Here is a 19,771-nt window from a genome sequence, read left to right on the forward strand (position 1 = left end):
TCATCCAATGCAGTAGACAGGCTCAAGGTGATCAAGTGCAGCTGGAGAGAAGATGGAGAAATGCAACGCAATCTGTTTTCCAGTTACAGTTTTTTCCTCCTCTACCCTTGTGATGGAGGACTGACAAAAAAAAAAAAAAAAAGGGCCACAAAATTGAACAAACTCAGCAGTGGGGGTGAGGGTGCTGCAGCTGCAATGAGTTTTACCCCAATGGCACAAATCCCAGCAAAGACAATAAACTTAAGCATTCATTCATACAACGCCTAAGTCACTAAGCTGACATATTTAATGAGACAAACCACAGGACATAGGTCTCCAGGGGTGCAACTATATTGTACCTACTACCCAGTGCAGAAACTGCTTCTCTGCTAGTATTTCTTTCCCTGTTATTTTTTCCTTGCTTACCCCACAAAGTCTTTTGGAATGTCCAATGACTCCTCTCTGGATTGGGCTGGTCTGTCAAGGGGAGGGAGTGCTCCCAACATTCAGCTAAAACCTCTCTCATTGCCCTTTGTGGGCCCGGGCACCACTCACCATGTGGGATGACTTTTGAGAGCACAACCTTACACTACAAATCCCAAAAGTTTTTACTGTAGTGTGCCTGCTGCACAAATCCCAGAGAACAATTGCCCTAATTATGACTTAGCACCGCTAAGAACAATTACCAGTGTATCGGTTTCTATCAGTGGCCACCGTTACCAGAAGAGACAACATTAAGAGCAAGATTACCCCATTTATCTTTTGGCTGATGGGTTTGTTTACTTCTTAGCCCATTTTTGTGGCCCAAATAATTGCCCTCATATTTATTCTAATGTGCCTAGTACCCCACTGTCTGCAAATACTGCTGTGGAACCACCCACCCCTACTTATCTTTCTAAGTAGGATAAATGTAGGTCTGTGCAGACCAAGAAGGGCAGACAGAGATGCCAAGTGCCTAGAACACGTGGAAATGTGCCCACTTCAGCCAGTTGTCTAAACAGGAGCCAAACACTTTAAAAAAAATAAAAAAAATCAGCTTCAAATTTTTGGCTAGCTGCCCACCTTCACGATCACAATATTCACAGATTCAGAACAAAATGCCCCAAGACCCTCACAAAAAAAACCAACCCCAAACCCCAAAAAACAACACCCTGCTAAAAGCTATAAAAAAGCTACAGCAGCACTAATATGCATGGATTATGTGGCCATATGTCAAAACAACTTGCAGTCATCATATAAAACAGAAGCCTGAAGGGATGCACCCTCAGTCTTCCAGACAATCAAATACTGGTTTCATCCAGACCATCCACAGATCATGTCTGCCCCACACCTCCGATGTGTACAGCCACAAAGTCCTCTCACAAACATACAGCGCACCAATAAAAGGCCAAAAGCCACAGCAACATTGGCAACATCTAAGGCCCTGCCTTAAGGAATGTGTTGGCACCGACTCTCCTGGAAATGGACAATACCCATGCTAAGAGGTGGTGGGAAAACAAAACCCATCTCTGCAGGCAATGCCTTTCTAGACACAAGTCGATTTTACTTACAGTGTGTAAATGAAACACACCAATCACACATCCAGGGGCTTTTAATACCAGCAAGGAAACTTTCACGCTGTTCCTAGACCCCCAAGGAGTTACGTTGATAGACATTCAGGCTCTGATCTAGTGCGTTCCAGCTGAGTCCCCCAGCAAGGAAGGGCTGACAAGCGCTCAAATCCTGGCCTACCTCACTATTTACATACTACGTAGGTTCATCTTTCCTCATGTCCTGTCTCACTGTGGACAGCAAAGACTGTGCACATCCAAAGTTTTGCAAAACAACACAGAATGTAGAACTGAACAGAGATAATGCACACACACATACACACTTAACTGAGCCATTCTAGAACATATTCAATAATATTTTCATTCCCATCAAACATGTTTCTAAACCTCAGGTTCTTAGAAATTTTTTCTCCTCGTTTCAGAATCATAAGTCCTAGGATAGTCTGGCTTCTGGCCTTTTCGTAAGTTTTACAGCACCAATAAAATAGGTACTCTGAGTTTCATTTTACAAATTAATATTGTAGCTTGGCTTATAGACAGTAGCACTGTACAAATGTAACAGTCTTTCTCAAAATGTTATCTTTATACAGTTCATGCTGACTACACAGTTTCTAAGTGATATACTGAAACTTGTTCTGTTCTGATTAAATGTTCCCCGAGTCCCTTTCAATCTATATAAAATTCTTCGATGGCCACAATAATTTTAGTTATTTCCATCAGTTTCAGTGGTAATACTGAGTCAGTCCTGCAGGCCTCAACTTTTAATTTGGGAAAAACTGCCATTGAGAAAACACTTCAGGATCTGAGCTGTAGTAATACTGATTTTTCTAGTGAAAGGCAAAAATTGAAACACAGAAAAACATGATCTCATTTTCAATTGAATTGAGGCTTAGGGGCTTTCTAGTTTTCTTTTTCCCAGGTTCTGTTTTCTAGCAATTTCTTGAAATTTCATCTAAGCGTCAAATTTTGAAACACCTTCAAAGCTCACTAAATAAAAATGTACCCAGTGGGTTCAGATCAATCCACATGAGCAAGAGCATCAGAATTCATCCCTGCAGCAAAAACAGCTGATAAAACATACCAGGCTCAAGCACCCATTTGCTGATAAACCTGATAACCCCCGAAGTGATTGGATACTGCCTGTATGCAGTATCTGTACACACAGGCCTATTGGGCTTTGCTGACATACAAAAATTGCACCACTTTAATTAGCTTGGTTAAATTAAATGGTACGAGTCCTTTAATGTGAGTACAAACATATGGGTGTAGCAAAGAATACACTGATTTTATTAAGTCCTGCAGAAGAAAATTAAATATATACCAGGATAGTAATACATAGGCATATATCTATGCTAGAGCTTGTAGTAATATAACTATTTCAGTATGAAAAGTCCTCACATTCCTATGCAATCCTTCCTTGAAACAGTTCTACATATAGATATGCCTGAATTAGAAGCAGAGTAATACAGGGCCACAGAAATATTTCTGTGCAGGTATTTCTCTTGGGAGTGACACAATTACACACAGTTATAGTTCTGTATATAGTTAGGGCCTTGAAAAGTTCATCCATTTCAAATCACACCCGTACAAGGAACGTTTTCATACAACATTGTAACTAGAATTGCCTAAATTTGCTTGAGCAGCAATAAACCTGTGTTCAATTTGCTTCACTGCAGAACACCATGCAGAGTCCTTCCTCTGGCTATTTCTGAGTATCACACAGCAAAAGGAGAGAGAAAGACATATTAGAAAACAGGAAGATGTGAAGATACAACACGTGAACTGAAGAACTCCAAGGTATTTCAACACCTGAAAAGACATTTTGCTTCTTTGTAAATAATTTCACCTTCCGTAAATCACATCCTTTAAACGTGATATCCGATGTCTCAAAGTCATGATGTAGCTCCTTTCTGAACTGGTGGGAAGTCACCAGCTCCAAGGATCGGGCTCTCGTTTTTTGCATGTAGACTTGTCAGCATGTAGGTTTTTAGCAACAATGAGATTACTTGCATACCATATAAATGCACACACAATTTCTGCCTACTGATAAAACAGTGTGCAAAAAGAATATGGAGGCAAGTCTAGCACATCCATATAGTTTAGCCATTAATAAGCAGGTAAGCTGTGTCATTCTCTAGAAAAAAACCCTAGATTTTCTCTATTAACAAGCAGGTAAGCTGTGTCATTCTCTAGAAAAAAATAGATTTTCTCTATGTGCCTGCTTGCACCTGGTGCCTACAATTTGTCTGCCTTAGAATTAAATCAAGTCCAGAGGAAAGGAAGACCCATCAGTCACAGCCCAGATTACATCAACCACAGTGGAAAACAATACCTGTAAATCTGTAAGGGAATGACTCAAATTTGTGGAGTTTCCTATATAGAGTTTTTTCCAGTAAGACGGTGGACTGTAGCACCATCTTCTAGCCCATGGTTACTCATGAGATCTATGGAAAAAAAACCTTGATAATTTCAGGGGAAATTTCATGGGATTCTCCCTCTTCCTAAAAATACTGCAAAATGCCTCCCTGAAGTAACGTAAACGTCTTGTTTCTACGCTCAACTTCTTTGCTTATATGCTCAAATAATCTTCCACACTTGAATTACTTGTTGACAAGTCATCTTTTCACATGCAACTTGCCTCTCCCTTGTTTGAAATAGATAGGTATGGTGCCAAATTGCTCAGCTGGATCAGCTCCGTTCTTTTGTATCTTTCCCTAAATCCATTTTTCACATTGGTATGAATCTAACTGGTGAGAATTTTATTTTGTATCACAAACGTCTGAAGCCAGACTATTTAAAACATTGCTGTTCTGGGAACCAAGGCTGCTAAACAGCCAGAAAAAATCCTGTTTGTATTTAGGTCACAATTTTTTTGCAGTAGTGTACTTGCTGCTATTCTAGAAAATAGCATATAAAGAAAAAGGGGTGGTGGGTTGGGGTATGGAGAGGGATCTGTGTTGTAAACCTGAATTCAGACAAATCACATATAACAAAGATACGTAGAAAATACATTTCTTTGCTTCTCCTGGTCACGAGTGTACATTCAATTATTTCTCACTTCTGGTCTAAAATTTAAGGATGGCTATGTCTCTGACTCATTCTGTTTGTCTTCTGCTATATTTTTCTAATGACTTCAAAATCCTTTCAGTAATTTATTGACCATAATGTCACATACTGTGACATTCTAAATGGAAGGACATTAACAAAATAACTTTCACCTTTCCAAAGTCACCACAAAGCCTGCAAGTGCTACTTCTACTGCCAAATATTTTCTTGAAGGTTTCTGTTGGTGTGTTTTCCTTTATCACCATTGTCTCTCTCTGGAGCCACAGTCTTTGTCACTCTTCTATGCAGGCTGTCATTCTTCAGCTCAAGCCATCACCACTAAATTTCAGCTCAGCGAACTGGTTGTGAGACACACTCTAGTCAAACAAATCTTTTCCAGATGACTGTAACTTCATTTGTTTCTCTAGCTCTGACTACGACCTCACCCCATGCTCTCTTCACACGTGTTGCACGCCCCTCTTCACAGTTTGACAACTGGGACAAAGTTACAAGGTAGCTGTCCCGCCTCTTAAAACTGTGTATGAATGTGTCAGTGCAGTTGCCCAGAACCTAAAGACTCAGTTTCATTTTCTGCTTTAGAAGTTCAAACTTCTTTCCTTACCTCCCTAGAAAGCACCTTCATCGTAAGCCACAGGATGTCCTCTACCTCCTTATTGAAACAAGGCAAAAACTTATGCCATTCTAGGTCAAAGACAACAGCAATATAAGTATCGTCCTCTGTCCTAATATCCGAGGTACTCACTTGGAAAGGAGGAGATGATGGTAGAAACCTAGTTGCTCCAAGAAGTTTTATTAACTTTATACTAAACCACCTTGGGATATAATTTACAGTAGAACTAGTTCTAATGTTTGATAGCTTTTGTGTTACTTCTTACACACACACACCTGTGTTTGTTAGGAACGATAAAACGACTTTCACAGCATGAGTCCTCCAATTTCATGCTCATAGTACCAGATCCTGATGACACAGTGTCATAGACAATGCATAACTGGTATTATTACATCTGCAATAGCACCTTTCATTCTTTGCTATGGTTTTAATCTTTTTATTAATACATAAACATTGAGCTCTATGGTTTTAGTTTAATTTTACTTATGTCACTTTTTCCTATCCTATCTGAGAAATTTAATTATTAGTCAGATGGTCCTTGACCTATCTTTTGGGGACCCCTATTCATAACTGTACATGAAGCATTTCATACATATTATTCTCACTTTCAGGCATATTAGTATTTTGTTAACTTTACACCTCCTATGAGAAGATCTCAAATCTGAAGGGTCTATTTTCCATCTTTTTCTCTTGAAAGACAGTTCTCCTGGAAGATTTTCTAACTTGTCCAACGTCATGCATGTATCTGCCAGTAAGCCACACTTCTGAGGAACAGATATGTTCTGGCAAAAAGCGACTTCAAACATTGCTTTATCCTATTAAACAAGATTTTCTACTAGTCTTGGATGGTCCTGTCAGTCCAAGTCTCTGCTGATGACCCCTGAGCTCTCTTAACCGGACATCCAAGTTGGACTGACAGCTCTAAATCTTCCAGTGTTGTCTTCCTGTTCACAGCCTGGCTCTTAAACCTATCCTTTTCTTCTTTTCTTGTCTATCTATTCTCCCTCTTCAATATTTGTTCCATGTGTGGGGTTTTTTTTCTTTTCCTATTACTAGCCACAGCTTAACTTCAACTTTCCATCTTTTATTTATACTATCCTCCCCTTTTTTCATTTTGCTTTCTATTCCTTTCCCCATCTTCTCTCTTTCCATTAAATATTCTCCTCTTTCGTTTCCATCTTCTACCTCTAGTTCATTCACTTATTTTCTACTCCATTTTCCATCAGTCCTCCTACCTCTTTCCTTTTTCATGGTTCATCCAGTCACTTCCACTCTTTATGTTGATTTCCCATATTTATTTCCCCTCAATGTCCTAGGGCTTTTGTGTTTGTCCTTCTGGATATACAAGAAATTTACTGTGTTCCAAAATGATGCTGATAAGGGATGCTGATGCCTCCTTTTCCCTTCATTTTTGTCTACACAACTCAGGTGAAGTGGGAAGCTAAGCACCAAACAGTGGCACAGAACCAATGGAAACAGAGCCTTAGGTATAAAAATAGACAGCAAGAATCAAAAGTACAGGCAAGGAGTAATATGAGGAACAGTCACCTTCTTCACTGCTCAGAAAGACTGACAGGATTTGCTTTAAAGCCTGTCAGCTCCTCCCTTTAATAGGCAAAAGAGGCGAGGTTTGCATTATAAAAAACTATACAAGTACCCAAGTACTGTGTATTCACTCTCTTGAAAACATACACTGAGTTACATCTAATAACTTTATTTCTGCTCCCTGCTTACTCCCTAAGTGTCCCTTAGAAGTTAACCACCTAAATCTGAAACTGCCTAGTTTGGATCTGAAGAGGACCTGGCAATCATGTAGGTTTGTTATCACACTGTTTTAATGATGACCTAAGTTTGCCTTTGAGCATGTTGGAAGTATTGACTGTCAATGGCCTAACTATACCCTGTACATCTTGTGCTAGATCAGATTTTGCTTTTTGGAAGGTCGGTGCTTTCTCCTCCTTCATTTGCACTTTTCTTTCTTGGTCTACTGCTCACCTAATGACTTTTCCAGGTTTGTTGCATTTACTATTAGCATCTCCATGAATTAGCTTAATCTATGAAAGTACATCAAGTTAGAAAATGATAAATTCAAGACAGAAAAGCATATCTTAAGCTTTACTTTTAATGTTTAATTTATTGAGCTCTGTATCTGGGCAATCAGATTCAATTCAGAGCCACAAAACTGCACAGAATGATATTGTGAAGATCTCCCTTCCTCAGTAGAGTTGCCCCACTAAGGTACTAACAGGATTACCACTTGTACTGAATGATTAACTCATGCTTTTGTTACTCAGAGATTCTTTCACTGTAACTTTCTGTTATTAGCCCACCTAATCCATCCTTAACACATCTTCAGGTTACCTAAAATGTTGCAGACCCTCTGCTAACTAAATAAATAAATTTAAAAAAAAAATTAAAAGAAGAAAAGAAAAAGCAGACTCACCTCTCTCACACCCACTGCCACGCTGCTTCCCGGTGTTTTTAAAAAAATATACACCACCAGCTGAAGCCTTCATTAACCTATCACACTGGGCTGCTAATACCAAGTGCATTTTCTCAGCAAAGCAGACCTACGTGCAGCTTTAGTCCCATGTGACATCCTAAGTGTGACTTAAGTGTTTTGTGTTTATTCCCTATGCAAGAATGCATTCCAATACACATTCAACATACTGCCTGCAGCCGCTCCAGACAGCCCAGACACAAGTAGAAGTTTAAGATGGATGGATCATGCCATGGTTACAACTAAGCAGTCTTCAGCTGCTGGAAGAAATTTAGAGCAACCTGAGAGTCACAGTTCTGTCCTTCCTTCCTCCCTGGCACATCTCCACTCTAAAGCTATATGGGAGGTTAGCACTGAGCTACAAGTGTCTGTTCCAAACCACCATGATATTCTTACACAGCAGCAAGCTACAACTTGCTCCTGAAGCTAAATATCTAAAACAGCACAGAAACTATGAAGGACTGATTTTCTTTAATCTACAATCAGACCCAAAATGCTACTGTACTGAGTTGTACACAGCTGCCCTAAATTTCAGTAATTTCTCAAATTAATAGAACAAATTATACTTAATCAGAGTTAGAAATGTAGAAATTACTTTCCTTTTCAAGGTTATATTTTAGGATTAACTGCTTAACTGCTGTTTTCTTGATGTTGGAAAAAGTCAATGTCAAATTTGCCAGGAAATTAAATCATTAGAGCTATGCTTTTTAAAACAGAGAAGTGAGGCAAATCATCACCTCTACCTCTGGCTGTTGCACTCAGACATAATTCCCATACTCTCTGCAGCCAGAGGCTCAGCCACCACTATGGTACTGTCTCCAAGCCAGAGTAAGCAGAACTATCTAGATATCATGGAAGTTCCTTGCTGCAGAATAAAGGAGCAACCAAAGAAAAAATGAAGGTGTTGCTCTGGGCTTCCAGAGTTCACCACAACAAACACAGGTAGGGTACAGGTTGTATTCAGCATACCTGCCATGACAGAAGAGCCAGATATGGTGTGGAGTGAACCTCTGCACATCTGGTTCCAGCCTTTCACAGCACTCTCAGGATTAGTCATTGTTTAGACTTGCAGTTCTCCATATGGTAGGAAGGAAGAAACTTCCACCCCAAGAACAAATTATTGAGGAAAATCTCCATCACAGAATCTACCCAGCTTTTAACACAGATCGGAAAGACTTTGCTCAGCAACATGGCCAAATACCTAACAACTCTCTACTCTTACCAGCCTTTCAGCTGCAGGTCTTTGCCTACAGTTCTCATACATGTACCGTGATCTCAAGTACACAGACAGAAAATGAAAAATCTTCAACTATTTTAAAGATCAGCTGAGACCCATAAAAGAGGCAGGAGTAGATTAGAGCACATGTCCCATAAAACATACTGAGTCTGTAAGGATTTTTTATGAGACCAGTATGCAGCTCCACAGCTTTCTGTATTTCGTGTGTCTGCACAGGAATGGCTCAGCAGGGAAAGTAGGGCAGGAAAATATTTTGTTTTGTCTGCTAATTCTCAGCAGGCATTTCTGAGCTTGGAAGATTTTTACCTCAAATCCTATTAAAAAAAAAATCTATCTGCCCAAACTGTGCTGTGCTTGGACTATTTTTAACCTATAACCACATATACGATGGGCAAAATGTTAATACTGCAGATTCTGCTGATATTATCTGACCTCAGGACAAGTCCCATTGATTTTCTTACTCAGCAGAACCAGGAAGAGCATTTGACCCCGACTTCCACTCTCTGCCAATGATTTTATGTTATATTTGTGTTTTTCTTCAGGGTCCTGGTGCACAGTGGGATCCCACACCCTCCTTGCTCCCCAGCTCTCTCCTAGAGACATGCAAAAGCTTGTTCTTTTTTTTCTCTTCACCTGTAACCTATGTTCCAGCCATTTTATGCCCTTTACTGTACCTTTACAACCTTGGTTGTATTTTCCCTTTAACAAGGTTATCAGAACAGCACAGAGAATTGGATTCTAACTGTGCACTTACAAGTAGTGCCTGACAACACGCCAAAAGATTGTCTGCCACTAATTATATGCAAAAAAACCAGCAACAGTTTTGCTTTCTCACTTCTTGTGAATACTTTATCAATAGCTTGAGTTCGCTACCCGCAACTAATCCGAGTTTTTTCTTTCTGCAATCCACAGTATTTTACCTGTACCCATTTATTATCTTTCCTTTTATGTATAGAGATTTACAAAAAGAAAAAAAAAATTAAGATTAGTATAAAGGAAGTATGAATATATGTGTCTGCACATGTGAAAGCACACAAAGAAAATACAAAAGAAGGATTAACAGGAAAATAATGCATTCATTGCTACAGAGCACCCTATAATGGGGATTTAATCCAAATGAATGAAGAGGAACCAAATGACCTAAAATAAGGTGTCAAGAAAATGGAGAAGAGAACTGGAGCCTTAAAATACACAGATGAGGAAAACAAAAGAACTGTGAAACTGAAGAATTTTACCTAAGACTTATAAGGGGATGAGACAAAATAATGATACAAGACATCCCAAACAACACCCATTCCTAAAGGGACTCAATAGCAAGTCCCAGATCAGTCTATGGTCACCAGAGAATGAGAACCTCTGAGCCACGATAGCCAGTGTCCCTTGCCTTCTGCATTGCACACAAGTGATCCTGGTCACCAGTGACCATCAGGCACATGAGCTGATGCTTGTGACTATGTGGCTGTGAGTGAGCAAAATCTGTAAGAGAATGAGTGAGAGTGGGAAACTTTGGAGATTTTGCAGAAGAAAATCAGTTTTCCCTTCCACAAGATCTTGCATGCAGTTCTGTTATACTAATTTCCTATGTAACAATTCCAGATTCTTCTCTGTGAGACACTGTTTGTGTCTCAGATCCTGAGAACGTAAGGGTTCACTCAGAAAGGATGACTCATAGCATTAGCCAGAGGATGCTGTGAGGAACCAAGACAAACCAAAACCAAACAGCACTATGTGGAAGGGCCTGGAGAAGAACAGGCAGCAGTAACTTTTGCAACCCAGAGAGGCTTTAAGAAAGGGTTGAGGGCACAGCCGTATTAACTCTGCTCCAGGTCCACTTCCCCACCTACATACAGACATCAGCACTAGCTGCTGCATCCTTCTTCACAGTTCCTCACAACCTCTAGCACTCACTGCTGCTATTGCTGCTGGAGAACAGGACTAGCTCCAAGCAGCTGGGGGGCTTGCAAGGAGCAGAGCAGGAGGGAGATGAGATGGGAGCAGTCAGCAGCAGCTCTCAACTCACTACCTGGATGGGAACAGCAACAGAGAATGAGTCAGTGGCAAACAGACCTTAGAAAATGCAAGAAGTGTAACATTGCACACAGTATTAAAAAGGATTCAGCAACATGGCATTGAAAAAAAAATCCTGTGTTGTACAGGCTGACAGGCACACCTCTGGGTGAAACAGTGGCCAAGTTATTAAGAAGATGACACAAAGCCACTGAGCACAGCTGCCCAGCTCAGGGCCTGTATGCCCAGCTTCAGCACTGGTGGCATAGCTCTGTTCAGATTCACTAGTGCAACAAGTTCACTTCTGATTTACAGCTCATAAGAGCGTCTGAGACAGAGTACTTGGAAGGGGAAGCAAAGAAAAGGGAACATACAATGCATGCAGTGGGGCAGACTATGTCCAGAAGCCCAGAGGAAGGACTGAGCAGCAATGGCTCTCATGCAGTAACAAAAAGGGGAAAAAAGTTCCCCAGAACTAAGTTGGGGCTTTTGAAAATGGGACAAGACAAAAGCGAGATGGTGACAGAAGCAGCTGGTCATGCCATAAAAGCAGGAAGTCAGGAGGACTGTGTTCTGTTCACTGTTACATCAAGGGCTTCATGACTTCTGGCAAGTATCTTAATTGTTTCCTAAGATGTCAGCAATATCCGAGCTCAAATGGCCACTGCAAGGTTTAAAGCACTACTGTAAAGGATACTTGGATGTTCTCAAGGAAGAAGGCACATACACATATGTATAATTTATTGTTTGTAATGGGTGCTGAAGGGAAAGAACTGTTTGGCTTTTTTTAAGTATACGTTAAGCAAATCTGTTTTCAAACTTCTTTTCAGAATTCTTAAAACCTCAGCGACACAAAATATTTATGTTTTGAATTTAGTAAGAGTTCAGTATTTCTTTCCTTGAGCACAAGAGTTCTTACTGAATAGGTCAGAGTGGTTGACCTAACACAATATTCTTTTAAAAGCTAGACTATATCCCGTGTTTTGTGCTAATTAGTACTATAGAATTAATGCAGATTTACCTTATGTATTTTGCATGGATCATACACGTGGCAAACTCATTATCTGGTACTGAGGGAAACCCACATTGTACGTGCCTGTTCCTGCAACAGCAGGCAATGATTCTGTGATGCAGAGGGCAGGGTATCCTGCCTGGTCCTCAGCTGCTCTTCCAGAACGGCACAGATCTCCCACAAGTCATATCTGCCAACCTTACAGCGATACATCTGTTAGCCCTGGTATACCTCAAATGACACTAGACTTCTAGCTTTTAACAGCTCAGCTGAGCTCAGTGTATTTCTTCCATCCTTGAACAGAGAAACCACAGCAGGACATGTGAGACTGAGTGATAAGCAGTGATGATGATATCAAGTGTACCCACTGAAATCAATCCCCCCTCCTTGTACTAATCAAAACACTGTCCTCCACAACCAGATAGACCTGCAATGTCTCAGCATGATTCTTCTCATTTAATACTCTTTTTAAACTGTCCTGTTTGGAGACAGATTTCAGGATTGAGCATTTGGAATACAAACTATTACTGGCCACAAGGTTAGGAAAAAACTAAAATAATATCCAGCAGCAGCACCAGTGTTCCTCCCAGGTTTCTTTATCACACTGAACAGTGGTTGAAGACACAAAGTTTAGAGGCCTTCAAGTCCAGCCCACGAGAAGGCAACCATATCCCCCCAAACCATTACCAGGGTCAGGGAAGGCATTTATGTGGAAACAGAGTCAGTCTCCAGACAACAAAGTCATGTTTGGTCAGGGAAGGTCAGGGAAGGCATTTATGTGGAAACAGAGTCAGTCTCCAGACAACAAAGTCACGTTTCGTGAGATCAAAAAACGCAGCCTGGTTCTGTGTCCTGGAAAGGACACAGTAGGAACAGGAGACTGGGTCTGGGCCCTCTCTCAGAGGGTTATGTATTTTAAATCAGAGTATAATCTGAAAACATTTCTGGGAGTAGGAACTAGATCTCAGGAGAAGATGAGGAAAGAGGGACTAGGGCTGGGGAGGACAAAATGAAAGCATAAAGAGCCAAAAAGAGTTTTTGAGACTGGGAGGCACAACCCAATCAGTATTCCTATCCTTTGGGTACTTAGTCCTGCAACCATAAACGCTATAGTTACCCTCCTGCTGTACATACACTGGGAGCAATCTTGACATTGTTTTTTCGCCAAAGACTTTCAGTTTGTTTTCAGTCCTTTGTTCAAGAATTCTGGCACATAAACCCACCCACAATGGGAACTCTGCCAAATGTTAATACTGCTGAGTTATTTTCTGGTTTTTATACTGCTGCAATACAAAAGCCTTTATACTTTTCAGTCTTGCTAGAATCTCTCTGAAACAAAGCATCTCCACTCCAGGTAAAAGTATTGAAAGGAAGAAGCTATTAGATTTCTGAGCTATCAAACATTTTATCTATTATCTTCCATTGTGATACTTCTGTTTAATTACTGTACTGTTGCACCATCTAATGACTTAGTTAAACTCCGTTTATTTATCTTTATCTCTGGTACTTCTGATTTGTTCACTTCTCTATTCTTAGCTTCTTACACTCCTTTAATGTGTTTTTAGTGATACTGTGAAACTAGTCCCTGACATGAAGCTTCATACGGCCTACTTGTTCAAGAAGTAATGTGATGTTTTCCACTGATGAATCTCCACCATGTAATAACTGACACTCAAGAATTACAAACATCTAAAGTTTTGAGCCAAATTTCCTCCTAAGATAGATTACAAAAAATAATTGTCCTTGTCCAGCCAAAACTCATATACAATCATTGGAAGACACAAATAGAGGACAGTGGTGTAGTAAATATTCAGTTAATCTGTATTTATTACACCACTGTTCTCCATTTGTGTATTCCTAAGGATTGGATTTTTGGTTAGTAATTGACCTAAAATTCAAGCTTAAAGCTGCATGACCCAAACATGTATTTCTAATATATTTTTATACCTTATAAAAGTAACCCATTAGAAAAATATACAGCAAACAAATCTTTGAAAGTAATAATGCCAAGCTCTGGAAAGGTGGACAACAGAACAACCCTGGGATCAAGGAATCTTGTTCTGTATGAGCTCAGCTCTCTTCTACATGCAATAGGAATGTAAGACTGGAGGGAGAGGTTGGGCCTTACAACACTATCTCCTGAGATACCAGGTACCACTTTGTATGACACCTTTCCTATTGAATTCAGTCTTAAAAGCTGGTACATGCTGAACCCCAGTGGAAGGCTCTTCGTAATTATTACGATCTTTTTTCTCTTACCAGTCTAAGTGTATCATGGCTATTTGACGCCCATTTGTAGTGGAGAAGCACTGCGTTTTAGCATAAGTAGCTAAAGGAGTTTCTCCTAGAGGACAAAACAGTACTTGCTAAACATCCCAAGTCCTTCCACTGCATTCTCATTTGACAGACTCTTTCCTCAGTCACACAGACAACCCTTTGCAACATCTCTTACAATTTCTGGCTGTCTTTTTTGAACAAAAAAGTGGCAAAAATCAGAATTTGCCATTTCTTGTACCATGTTGTCAATACTCCCCCAGAACCACTACAAGTACCTTGACTAATGCATCCTCTGATACATTTTCTTACTGATGGAGACATCTTCTGGGCAGCTTACAAGTCATGCTGTAATCCATGTGTCTTCCTCCTCAGACACAGTCCATTCATGAAACCTCACTTGAATTAAAATAAACTATTTTAATTCTGTCCCAAAATTTTATTGCATTTTGTTAAGGGCTATCAGGATGTCTCCTGCTCAGCTGCTGGAGCCCAGCCCGATGCCCCGGGAAATGGAGTCTCTGCCCAGGCTGAGAGACACAGCTCCTGCTTTCCTATTTGTAGGTTCAACCAGTAGCAAAGCTGAGCATGTATCCTAGAGACACACACATGACACTGACACAGCTGCTCACACAGACTGCCACAGCCAAGGCGCTGCCTTCAACAACACCCACATACAGGACTCGTGTAAGACTAGCACAGACAGCCAAGCCCCCCTCTTTTTGACTGGCAGAGACAGGAGGTCACTAGTGAAAGCACACACGCCCTCCCACTCTCTGGATTCACAGCTTTCTGGGATCTGCACATTCATGGATGCCTCAAGCACAAGCATGGCCCCTCTGCTGCCTGGCACCCCTGCCCAGTTCCCAGCCCCCCGCTCCACCCCAGAGGTCCCCCACTCTCTGGATGGTCCAGCTTGATGCTCACTGGAGCACTCACACACTTGTCCAAGAGGTACCCCACACTCATGGGTCCCCCTGGACACCAGCCTGGGCCCCTGCCTGCACGGATCCAAAGCCCCGTGCACTGTCCAGCCTGAGGTTTGCTGGTGAATACACATGCACACCCAACGTACACCTATTTGGGGAAGATACAAGACACTCACCCCCCAGCAGCCAGCACCAGGCACATGGGCTGTGACCTGTGGCTCCACTCCAGCCATTGTTACCAAGTCCCTCACTCATGCCAGTCCCTCAGTAAGCTGGTTTCTGGGACACACACCATTCCCACCCCACTAGCTGGCACTGAGACTCCCACTCACTCCAGCTGCTGACACTGCAGGCCAGGGGCACCTACAGCCCCCCTCTGCCAGTTACTACTGGCACCCATTCCACTCATGCCAGTCCCCCCAGTAGCCAAGACTCCAGGTGCAAAGTCTGTAGGACCCACCAAGATACAGAGGGCTATGGCCCTTCAAATCACTGATGCTAGGACCTCAGGTTTACATTCTTATCAGCTGCAAAGTCCCAGTTTGCCCACAGCTTCCTGATAGCCCATCAGTTAATGGGACTGACTAGGTTTGCGTCTGTTGTTATCTTTGTTATGCTTATTGGTCAGGTTTTACATCTCTGTATGTTTGCCTCCCTCGTTTTTGTTATCACCCCAATCTGGTAAGGTCCTTAGTCACATCATCTTACTAGAAAAACCAAACATTCTTACACTCCACATATCCTTACCAATTAGAGTGGCTGACCAGATTTGTCCTTATCACTACCTCCTTTATCATTTGTCCATCAGGTTTGCCTCTGTATGTTCTTGTTTATGGGTCCTTTGACCAGGTACCTTCAAAGAAGCAGACATTCTCCTTCCACATACCCTTCCACATTTCACTTGAATCCTCCAGACTGTACTCCTTCCTGTATGACACGCCAGCCTTCCTCTACAGCAACTGTATCTTTCATATTTCTGTATTGAACAAATCCAACTTTGACTTTTTCTATTGTGAACTTTAATAAGGATCTGCTTTAGAAAAATCGCTGTGGATAGTTTCCCCTCTAGTACAAGTGTCTGGAATTTAAAATCAGTTCTTTATTTCTCTGTTCATGATCATCTCTCTAGCTTCTCTAACAGTTTCCTGTGTGGCACTTGATAATGTTCTTCACTGATGTCCATATAAACAGCCTTTCTAGAGTTCTACACATCACTCACACCACTGTAGTCAGACAATGAAATCTTCATAAAGCCTCCTTCCTTCCACTCCATAAGACGACAATACATATAACAGCTCTCCAAATACACATACCACTCTTGATTTGATGAAACTCTTAAAATAACTTGCTATTGGATTTGGATTCTCACGTGTCAATTTTTTTTTTTTTTTTTTTTTGCCACCTGTTCCACATCTTTCCTCCCTTCAGCAGTTTCTTTGTTAGCACCTCCAAGTCACCTCCCAGCTTTCTCTCTTCCTCCTGCCAGTTCTCATCGACTTCCCTGAAACGCATAATATTCACCAACACTTAGATTATATTTGGTACTTCACTTTGGAACATCTCAAAGTACTTCACAAAGGAGCAGTCAGCATGACTGACATAAATTTACAATGGGAAAATGACTGACAATGGCAGAAGGACATGTCAAGACCATGCAGGAGAACCAAGAACAGATCCTGTCTCCCTCCCACAACCCAGTTCAGTGCTCTGCTCATGGGATCACTTGGTCTCCTCCTGTGCAATGCTTTTCTACACCTTCTGCACTGAAATGAGGGATGATCCCCTTCCCTGCACCCTGGTCCTGGACTGGGCATTGGGGTTTTTTTGCTCCCAGTCTTCCTGTTCTCAGCTCCAGCCACAACTTTGGTCTGGGCCACAATCATACAACAGCAATTATAGGAAGGTCCTGCCAGCTCTTGGCTGAAGCAGGGCTCTGTGCTGGCAGGACTCAGAGGGAACTGAGCTTTCCAGCTCTTGCAAGTATCTACCAAGTACAGTGAACAAGAATTTCTCAAAAGCTTGTAACTCAGCCAACCTAACAGATCTTAATGGCTATCAAACATAACACAAAGACCACTTCATAACAAATATCAAGTCCTTTTTCCAAAGTATGCTTCAGCAAGACTTTTGAAGGAAAGATCAGACACTTTTATTATAGGCAAAAAAACCATTTTTCACTACCCTCAGCCTGAGGGATGACCAAACTGTTCAGTCGAACTTGTCGAACAGGCAATCCCTGGTTCACGTGTATCACCTTGAGAAACTAGAGGGTTTTATAATGAATAGCATCAGACCAGTTTTATAGTAAGCAGTGGTAAGAACACAGCCTGAAACACTGAAAGGTTTTCATTCATTCAATAATGGACAGAGCTGGAAATGTAGAAGTCCATAGCTCCAAGGTAAGCAATTGCAATTGCTTTCATTTAACAAAAGAGTCATTTGAAAGTTGCTCACACTGCTGAATTGCCTTCCATCTGTTACTGAGGTGACAGAGTTCTCTTCAGATGGCACATTAACCTATCCTTTGGTTTAAGCAAAATATCCCCCATATAAAAAATATATATGGTTTGCTACTAGAAGCAAATTCAGTTTGAACACAAGATGCTACCATATACAGTAATTATTACTGTCCAGTTTCTTTCTGTGAAAGTATTTTGAAAAACATTTCTTCTGGAAGAATTAATATTACATTAAAAATGCATGATATTAAGTGGCACTACACTGCTTATAATAGTAACTAAAAAGTGTCTTTCATGCAGAACACTTTTATATATAAAATTCTCCCAGCATTATTGGAAGCAAACCAGGCTTGGGCATTAGCAGCAGCTATGCTTGGAATAGTCTAATTGTACAGCATCATGGCTGATAAAAAGGATAATTGCACTACCTCTGTGGAGGTGGCTGGAAGCCCTTCATATAAAGAGATGAAATATATTATAAGATAATGTAATATACATTCGTTTGGGATTTTTAATGTGTTTTAAATGGCTACAAGTTATGGAGATTTTCCAGAATGCACATGAAAACCGCTTATGCCAAGACTATGATTTATTTAGAGCCAATGGTGGGGGTTTTGTTTGTTTGTGTTGTTGTTGTGAGGTTTTTTGTTTTGTTTTGTTTTTTTACAAGTGAGAAAAAATATGGCAATGTTTTCAGGGAAAAATCCCACAACAAAACCATAGCTATTGTAACTCCATCCTTCTGCTACTTTTGTTCTAACATGACTTCGGTTCTACAGAATCAGTTAGGAGGGAATAGGGACATATCTTTTGGGTTTTTTCAATGTTTTGGACTGCCATGAGATGGAATTCAAGACTTCCCAAAGTCCTCCAAATCCAGAACCAAGTGCTGTCTCATTAAACAAATTATCACCTCCCTTCTCTAATGGCAGAATAGCATCAATGGTAGTCCACAAAATCTGCAAGCTGTCTAATCTTGAATACTAGATCCAGTGTAAAAGTTACAACTTCTCCATGAGTCTTACAACAGTGCAATCTCAGATAAGAATCCCCTGTGAGGGGGGGGATAATAAGGCTATGAAGTGAGGTGAAATATGCTTGCAGGTGCTCAAACGTTTCTTTCTTTCCCCCACGTACACTTCTAAAAACCTTGAGGTCAGTAGTACAATGAATGAATAAATTCTGGTAAAATTAATTAGAATCTTGATTGCAAGTAGATAAGTAAGCATTCAAAAGGGCATTACAAAGGAAATTTATGGATGGCATTATCATTTCATATTTTAAAGGAGAAATTTATGAATTATTCCAAAAGAGTCCTTGCTATCTGGCAGAAAGGAAAAGGAATTAAAAAATCCTTACAGGACTTCAGTTTGGAAGGATCGATGCAGTTGCCACCATCACGGATAGTTAGCTCTCAGCTGGTCTCAATGATACAGTGCAGGCATAGGTCTAGGTAGGTATAGGTTCATTTTGAAGTATTAACAATGATTTCCAGTAAACTGAATTAGATTAAGTATCATTCTGATTTAATGTAAGTGCACTAGAAAAAAAACAAACAACACGTCTCTTTTGTTCTTTTATCTTACTAGTATTTCTAATCTACCAGGTATCTCTACCTCATTAATTTGTCTGCCTTTTTAGCACTGCTTTCAACAGTTCACAAGATGTCACCCAGGAGAAGCAAAAAACATTAACACAATGTATCCTTTCAAATCAGGCCATATGTAGAAGATTAAATTATTCAGTATGTATCATGGATGAAAACTGACATTTCCATTAATCAACTTCCTGATGACATTCATCAAACAGTGAACCAGACTACAATGATGGTGTATAATCCCTTTCCATTAACTTTACTTTACCAATAGGTTCAAGACAGAGTAACAGAACCTGTGAATTTCGCAGCGGAAAGAGTAGAAATTTGAAAGGTAGAGTAGGATTTGAGCTACAGATTCTTATATAGTACACCACAAACTAATAGCTGCAGTAAAGCCATTTCCACAGCTTCCTATTGAATCAGGATACTACCCCATGGAGCATCTCTCCTCTTCCCAGTTTAGAGTTATCCTAGAACCCTGTGCACACACAACCAACTGTCACCAGGCTCATCATTTATATAGTGCTGTTTTATCTAAGGAAATCTTACTT

At 40.6% G+C, this 19,771-nt stretch overlaps 1 protein-coding gene across 1 annotated transcript in view; it reads right to left on the bottom strand.

Annotated features, from left to right (window-relative positions):
- PCDHAC1 (protocadherin alpha subfamily C, 1) overlaps positions 1-19,771 on the bottom strand; it is a 33,114-nt gene continuing 13,343 nt past the window's right edge. Inside the window, exon 2 of the mRNA XM_009809549.2 lies at positions 1-120. Within this exon, the coding sequence (XP_009807851.2) occupies positions 1-120 (120 nt within the window). The remainder of the gene's footprint in view (positions 121-19,771) is intronic.

Source organism: Gavia stellata, chromosome 16, assembly GCF_030936135.1.
Source record: "Gavia stellata isolate bGavSte3 chromosome 16, bGavSte3.hap2, whole genome shotgun sequence".
In the NCBI taxonomy this organism is placed as follows: domain Eukaryota; kingdom Metazoa; phylum Chordata; class Aves; order Gaviiformes; family Gaviidae; genus Gavia; species Gavia stellata.